The sequence below is a fragment of the Lotus japonicus genome, chromosome 5 (assembly GCF_012489685.1).
Source record: "Lotus japonicus ecotype B-129 chromosome 5, LjGifu_v1.2".
NCBI classification, from domain to species: domain Eukaryota; kingdom Viridiplantae; phylum Streptophyta; class Magnoliopsida; order Fabales; family Fabaceae; genus Lotus; species Lotus japonicus.
Window position 1 is genome coordinate 18,253,630 of NC_080045.1, and position 8,424 is coordinate 18,262,053.

The following is an 8,424-nucleotide window of genomic DNA, read 5'->3' on the forward strand; positions in this document are numbered from 1 at the left end:
AAATCCTGAAATAAATCGCATTGTGTCTACAACGCATGTTGGATGAGCGCTACAGACGCATGTTGAATGAGCGAGAGTTATGTCGCAATGTAAACGTGCGTCTCGGTCGCACATCCAACGTGCGTTTGAGACGCACCTATTTGGTGCGGGAAATAAGGAACCTGAAACAATAACTTTGCACTCTCAAAACAGAAAACAGATACATTGCAACACATCCTAATTAACATACTTAAACAGAATCAGGGCATATAAAACACATCATTATGTAGGTACTTAAATTTGAAGCTACATAGCTAATTGTTCTTAAACACAAACTAAGTTAGAAGTAACAATTGTAGTTAAATTACATTCATCCTGAAATCAATCCTAGGTCCCTAGGTCCCTAGTCCCTAGTCCTAACTACTCTTGGAGGTAGAGACATTGGACACTTTTCTTTTCTTCTTCTTATTCGGGGTCACCTCCACCATGGATTGCATCTCCACCGCCACTGTCATCATCATCATCAACCCCTTGCTCCAAATTCTACAGTATGATAGCCCACATACGATGGTTTGCATCGAGGATCCGATCTAGCGACTCGTTGGGGTCTACTGTGATAGAACTCAACTCCTTTTATTGCTCGAGAACACCCTATAGGCAACAAGTGTAACAAACATTAGTGCATAAATTGTAAGAAAACAAAATTGGAGGGAAATGATAATTACTTACCAAAAGAGTTACTCCCACCGGACCTCTTGTTTCAGGAGGGACCACAAGGCGGTGTGAGATTGTCTTGTATCAGTCGAAGTACCGAGGCGTTACCATTGGACTCGAAGTATGTTGAGCAGCCACGCAGTGAAGAGTGAAATTAAGAAACCTATCATCAATCTCCTCAACAGGGGGAATGCTAGCTGGTGGTAAGTTGGGTTGATCCTGCATCATTTGGAACTGCCTCATAACACGCTCTGGTAGATATGGCCGGATCATGCCCGAATGCCGAATCATTCCGCTAAAAAGACACACCTTCTGGAAGGGCCAATGCACTCTAGGCTCGTCATACGGTGTCCATGTGACACTGCTCTCTGTAAGGTCTGTATTCCCCCTTTTTGTGACCCATTTGCAAGCTCTTGACTCTCCCTCAACATATTTTTTGTTCAGGTTTCTGTCAAACAATTTGGCGGGAAAGTGCTCAAATATCCAGGTCTGTAATCAAATTACACAAAAAAATGTCACATACTCAAACATAGACATTAATCACAAATGAACTCAAGAAAGAGATTTAGACTCATACCTAAAACAGATTTAAGTACCCTCCAAGGCTAGTGGTGCTGACTTTGGTGGCATCCTTAAGCTGGTCATAAAGGAAAGCCAATGCCATGACGCCCCATGCATACTCCCCAACCTTCTCCAAGTCCATAAACAGCCCCAAATATGAAACTCTCCACCTTGTTGTTTGTCTTGGCACAGAAAATCGTCATCCCCACCAAACGCAGCAAGAAGGCTCTAGCAGCTTTCTTAGTCTTCCCCTCCTTGGCCATCTTCTCAGCTACATCCAGAAGCCTTGTATACCGAGCATAAGGTCCTAAGGACTTCCAGATATCCGCTTCAGCCTCTGCTTGCGTAACACCAAGCTGCTTATGCAATACAAGGGCTGCTTCCTGACGAGTCAGGGTTGGGAAACTAAAGAATTTTCCCGCCACGGGGATGTGTAGCAAAGAGCTAACATCATCAAGTGTGATAGTCATCTCCCCAAATGGCATATGAAAAGATGAAGTCTCCGGCTGCCATCTCTCAACAAACACCGACAGCATGGTCTTGTCCACTGATGGAAGGTTGCATGTCAGCAAAGGCAATAGACCAGCAGCCTGAACCCTTCCCTTAACGTATGTAGAAAAGCATCTTAACACCTCTTTATGTTTCTTTTTGTCTTTCCCTAGCATAGCAGTCCCATGGTGGTAGGTCTTCAACACACCCCGATCAAACACTGAAGTCGGTTTCTTGTAATGCTTCCACACCTGTTGCGCTACATGTCCCTTGAAGGTCTTCAGCAATGTGTTGTCAAAAGGCCCCCCAGAAAAGAATATTTCATCATCATCCTCTTCCTGGACATTTTTACCACCTTGTACATCCTCTTCCTCGTCCTCCTCTTCCTCCCTCTTCCTCTTCCTCACTAGAACCCTCCTCCTCTTCCTAACCAGAACCCTCCTCCTCTTCTTCACCAGAACCATTCTCTTTATCAACCATATCACCATCATCATCTTCCTCAGGTTCATTAGCAACCACTTGTTCAGGCTCTTGTACTGCACTCACTCCACGCCTTTTACGTGCTGCCTTTTCACGCTTCTTACAGTAGTCATCTTCTTGCTTTTTGCGGGCCGCGTCTTGACGCGCCCTACGTATCGATGTTGTGGGGTGGACTCTGCTTTGTTTGCTAGCCTGGGCTCTGCTTGTTGTGGGGGGGCTTTGCTGCTCTTGCTAGGGGGTTTACTTGGGGGGGGGGGGACTTGGGGAGCGGGAGTAGGTGGGGTAGTTAGTGGGGGTTGTGAGAAGTTTTTTAAAAAAAGAGGGTAAATTGGACATTTCGCACATCTTTAGGGGTCTGAATAGATGTGGGGGGTCTGAATAACAATTCTCATAATTTTTATTATATATTCTAGATGAATTAAAGAAAATAACCATTTTCCATTTCTTTCCTATGAAAAAGCTATATCACCGAAAAACTCATTCGCAGTGTCATTGTACACACCTAATTCTCTAAAAAAAAAATTGGTACATCGGAAAGATAAATTACACGGCCAGGATCGATCTCTAGACCTCCCCCTACCCAACCCATATGTCCCCAGCTCCTACCACTTGAGCTATCCTATGGGGACCTAATTCTCTAATTCAAGTAGTATACAGTAATGGAGTAAAATGAATTTACACAAATATCCGATCACCTCTCCCCATCTTGTCGTTTTATCTTTTGTATTTTAATTTAATTTAATCTAACTGCATGATAAAACATAAATGAATGTCAACGAAAATTGTATACTTTGTATAATAATAATATAACATTGTCACTTTTTTCATATGGCAGCTAAAATTCAACATGAATGTTGCACAAACTAAAAGGAAAGTGGCTGGGAAAACAACGCACCCAACCTAAATAACAAATCCAAAAAAGTGTATCAAGCAAAAGCACTACAATATGATTGGATGCATGCGATAAATGAATGAGAGCCTGCTTGGTTTTCAATTGGATGAATGTGAAAGCACATTCACTCAATCCAATAAGTGCATTCCATTGGCTAAATGTCCATTAGAAATCGTGATCTCAAATTTCAATGCTTCAAACAGACTTCCTAACTGAAAACCAAATAGACACTAACTCTATTTGCATCGCAAAATATGAAAGATGAGAATCCACAGTTGAAGAACAATGTCTCACGTGGAGTTGTTTCATATTTGCAATGCTCGGGAAGTTTTTCCATGAAAAGACAAGGAGTCAATTTAACACTGGTAAACTTACAAGGGCAGAGCGCCAAATGAGGCTATCGTCAATTTTCCCTTTGGCTCCAGCTTACTTACAAGGCAGAAAGAAAATATAACAGATCGAAACAAGACTAAAATTGAAAACAACTTAGTAATTCGACGGAAAAATACTACTACTTAAAAGAGTTACTTCCAATATTTGACACATAATATTTAATCAAACAGCATCCCTTCAGCACAGTTGACAAAATAAGACAACAAAACAACTCTGAAGCCACGGAGATGGAAATATGAAGCTTTTTGGGGCATTCCCCTACATGTTCTTGAATTCAGAAGGATCCACAGAGCATTACACACTATATATCGCATACTACAAATGCAATATGATCCGACAACTATATCATCTTTGGTGTTAAAAGTAGGTTCCCTCTGGGGGCTGGACAAGCTTCCGGTTGTGAGGAGCTGCCATTTCCTTCTTCAGCTGGGTTAGTATATCCTCCATGGTGTACTCTCTTTGCCAATTTGCAAGAAGAACAAACTTCTTGGGTTCAACCTGTTTCAATTACAAGTCTATAAATCTTACAACACAAAAAAACCAGTTATGTATGCAAATTGAACTGGATATTCATGTTATCAATTTAAAATAAAGGGAACGGGATGGTGATACTGATGGGAAACCCTGTACTTTCCTACAAAGGAAGATTTAAATAAATATGGCATTATTCCGTTTCCAAAAACCCACATCAAAAATCTTGATTACATATCTAGTAACACGTCTCAAAGTTATCACCAACAGTAAAATAAAAGAAAGCATTTGACAGCATAGTGGTAACTTCATATATCTCACAGCAGCATTGCAGTGCACAAGATTTATCCGTGAATGAAACAGAATATGAAAGAAAATGAAAGAATGTAAGAAATTATAAATGATACCACTCCAGTTTCATGATTAACACAAGTCATATTGATCCGTGAATGAAACCGAACACTTGGGGGCTTTTCTGGATAGTCTTTATCACAAAACAGCTTCAGTTGATAAATTCTTCCTTCATGTACAGTCTAACAGAGAAGATAAAAGAGAAAGAACACATTATAGGATCTCAGCTTGTTAAGTATATACAAATCAAAGTAAGTGCACAATACAAAAGAGTCAAACCGAGCCAAAATTCCAGGTGTAAGGATAGACAAATAATTCATAATTCAGACTTCTTTAACATGCCACATTAATCAAGTCATGACAGAGACCCAACAGAAAAGTGAAAGATCATTAGTATTCTATATTAAAGAAAGCCAAAAGATCACCCTATTGTAACCACATGATAAATCACATTATTCTAATCACACTTCCAATTATAATTTTCTCTGAATCATCAATATTATGCTCACTACAGCTACACATTAATAGTCAGTCTGTATGTACAAATACAGAGGTTTACATTCACAAGCATGAAGGTTATGTTCGCTAGCATCTAGCAGTCTAACCAAATTCTTGACTTGAATCTGGACTAGACAATGAAAACTGTGCAGGTTTACATACTACACATACAAGAATATGTTCATGTAAACATTTGTGTGTGTGTGTGTGTAAAACATGCTCCGTTGATACAAGCTGGAAGTAAGGACTTAGATTTTAGAATGTTCAATTGCTGCATGTGAATTTACGTTTTCAAGGCGCACATAAAAGAAATGTAGGGCAGTAACAAAAAAATTTACATTATGGGGGCCAATGATGGTGCCAGTCCAAGAGCGCATGTAAATGTCATCACCGTCATCCATTCCATAGCTTACTGTGCCATCTCCAATACCTTTTTCTCCCCTTTCGAGTTCCTCCAGCAATCTGAAGTTCCTTGGGACTGCATTCAAATAATTATAAATACATTAAAAATAACACACTTACAGCTTCGAAATCAGCCAAGACTAACACCGTGTAACAAGACATTGTACGGACCATGCATGTAAATAATGTCTCCATGTAATACCACAATCATTTCCAAAACATTTAACCATAGCAAATTCAATGTCTAAAAGTCAAGGGTCAGAAGAAGTATACCGAACTCAAACCTTGATATCATCTTTAACTAGTATAAAATCATTTTCCACGAATTAGAAGGACATGATTAACTCATACAACAAATTGAAACCTTCTATATTTTCAAGGCATCTGGAACGAACTTCAGAGTTGCTAATATATGTCATAAGCAAAACATCAGTTGGCAGCAAGAAGCACCAGAAGTGTAAAAGACAGCAAGTGATGATGTTTTTCTTTTATTCCACTGTACAAACAGATATATGCTCATTTCAAATTCTCTAAAGCCATCTCCATCCATTCATTTTCTTTGAGAAAGACTGGTTATAGTTTAACTGCCGCAAGCTCTATTAAGAACTTTTCAGGCACAAATAAGTGTTTCCTTAATTAAAAAAGCACACGCTGATGAAAGAAAGCTTGTACCAGCAATCACCAACAATCCCAAGTATTATATTCAAAAACCATGTATCATTTCAAAGCTCAATCACACTTAAACTTCGGCCGACGAAGTTAAGAAATAAGCTCAAACACATCCTTTCTAATAGCCGACAATCAACCACAGTAGCAATGAAAAAATACACATTTTAGATAAACAAAAAATAAAAAATCCATAAACATCTCAAATAGCCAAATACCATGTCTAACAATTAATAAATAAATAAACTGAAGGCAAGTGATTAATTAATATTTCAATTAAAGTAATCATAAAAACAAAATCAAAAACCCATCAATCATTAAAAAATTCAACAACCGAAAAACCCTAGCAGTAACGAGCTTCAGCAATCGATTCAAAATCCTAAAAAACACACATTAAGTAATTAAAAAATTAGCTTATTATCGAAAAATCTAGGTCAACGGCAAGAATTAGCAAACAAAATCAAATCAACAGAACAAGAAGACAAAATTAAGCGGCAAAAAGTGGAAATAAAATCATGGAAAAACGAGACGGTGTTGTCGATGATTGATGAGAGATGAGAACTCACCCACGACACTGGATCCTCCTGAGCCAAGCGTCATGGATAGGTAGCAGAGGGTTTTGGTGAGGTTGGTGAAGCGGATCTGATCGAAGGAAGGGAAATTTGGAGGAGAATCTGGGTTGTGGAGGAAGGAAGGAAAGGAAGGAAGGCGATGAAGGGAATAAAGAAGGGAAATGAGGGTAAAGAGAGAATGAATGTGATGAAATGGTGACGGGTGAGGATTTTCACGAACACTAATAATGTCTCTGCTTTTCTTTTGTTTGGTCCACCATAGGGCCCATTTTGTTTCGGCCCACTAATATTTATTATTATTATTCTTTTTTTCTTCTGTAACCAAAAAATAATAATAATAAATTCTTATTTATATTATTTGTTGTTTTTGTTGTTAGAATGTAACAACTAAAAAACCGAAACTAGCTAAAAGCATCCAGATACAAGGATGCATAAACCGGCGAAGGGGGCGCCTCCAAATTTGAGTCTGAGCACCCGATAAACTAGTTTCACGTGCCAAACAATCCGTTGTATTATTCCTCTCACGTTGGACATGTAAGAATTGTACCCACAAGAATCTGGGCACCATAACCCGGATTCACTGGAGAACATTTCTAGCCCAGAAAGTTCTGAAATCTGCATTGCTTTGGAGCGCATCAACCACATTCAAACAATCAGAAAAGCAAACAATACCAACTAACATTTGGATGCTCGACTGGCAGGGAGGGAGGCCAATATATGAACAACCTTATTCTCACCACTTTTAACATGTGACAAATCAAAGGAAGTAGAGAGGGTAGCCAGATGCCTGCAGTCGCTAATCAGAGGCTCCACTAGGGATATTTATTTTCTCTTCCATAAACACTCATAAACATTCGGTGAGTCCATCTCCAAGATTACAGTATCGATATCCAGCTGTTGGGTCCTTAGCCATCGCCTTTGTCACTATAGGATCAGCACGGAAAGAATTAAAGCGGGTCGTAGTGAATAGGCAATCACTTGTGTGATCACACAGCACCATGCCAAAACCCTGGCCTTCCCCGTTCATCATTTGTTTTGAGCGCCCCTAAAAAGATAATACTTACATGACCATGACTTATGACTTATCATATATCATTATGGGTAGCATCTTTAGGGCTCGTTTGGTCGTCAAGGCACGATAGGTGTTATAGAATAAAACCCTAGAGCCAAAATCGGTTGAGTGAGAAAAGTTTAGAGTGTTATTTGAATGGAAAAGTGAACATGCATGAGTCTACGGAGGTCCCTTTTTATAGTAGGTTGACTCCTTACCCTAGATACAGCTTCTATGACATGTTGGTTGACTAAGTATAAGGTCTGTTGATTGGGACTAAGCATACAAGGCTCATCAGTCACAAGGGAGGTCATATTACTTTCCTAGGTCGCGCCCGAGATTGGAGGACACCCAACTATCATGTTAACTTAGTCAGCTTTCCTTGATGTGGGCCATGCCTTTGGCCTAGCTCCTCTGGCCAATGACTCGAGAATCATCCGCCCGAATTAGTTCCCACTACTGTCCAATAGGATAAGGTCTAATCAAATTTAATACTATAATCTAAATTCGAACTATAAAAGTGGTAAGTCCCTGTAGGAGGCACCCTCTCAGCTTATGTCTCCTTTGACTCAAATCATTTCACTTACAATTATTAGTAAAATGATGACATCATAAATAAATTTTGAACATAATTTTAACTTTTATTATTGAAAAAAAAAACAAGACATTGAATCATAATGTTATGTTATAATAAATTGATACAATTTCAAATCATTAATATGAATATTTATTATTATAAAAACTCATTTATTAAATAATGCCAATTTAATTCATTCAAATTCAAAAATAAGAATCACATATCTTACAACAATGCTTTTTTTAGGGTACAATAATGTTAATACTATTCATCAACTCCCATTTAGTCTGATTCCAAATTCAAGAATAAAAGTCTATCTACATCATTT

At 38.7% G+C, this 8,424-nt stretch overlaps 2 protein-coding genes across 2 annotated transcripts; both read right to left on the minus strand.

The window, feature by feature from the left end:
• Positions 1-249: 249 nt before the first annotated feature.
• On the minus strand, positions 250-2,223 carry LOC130720486 (protein MAIN-LIKE 2-like). The gene is made up of 3 exons (XM_057571136.1): positions 1,271-2,223; positions 709-1,182; positions 250-630 (listed from the first exon to the last, which is right to left on the minus strand). Exon 1 carries the CDS (start codon positions 2,205-2,207, stop codon positions 1,335-1,337), a length of 873 nt encoding a protein of 290 aa, XP_057427119.1. The 5' UTR covers positions 2,208-2,223; the 3' UTR covers positions 250-630; positions 709-1,182; positions 1,271-1,334.
• A 1,385-nt stretch (positions 2,224-3,608) lies between these two features.
• On the minus strand, positions 3,609-6,674 carry LOC130717915 (ubiquitin-conjugating enzyme E2 variant 1D). The gene is made up of 4 exons (XM_057568315.1): positions 6,463-6,674; positions 5,167-5,306; positions 4,387-4,512; positions 3,609-4,006 (listed from the first exon to the last, which is right to left on the minus strand). The coding sequence occupies exons 1-4, from the start codon at positions 6,494-6,496 to the stop codon at positions 3,866-3,868; spliced, it is 441 nt and encodes a 146-aa protein (XP_057424298.1). The 5' UTR covers positions 6,497-6,674; the 3' UTR covers positions 3,609-3,865.
• Positions 6,675-8,424: the final 1,750 nt, after the last annotated feature.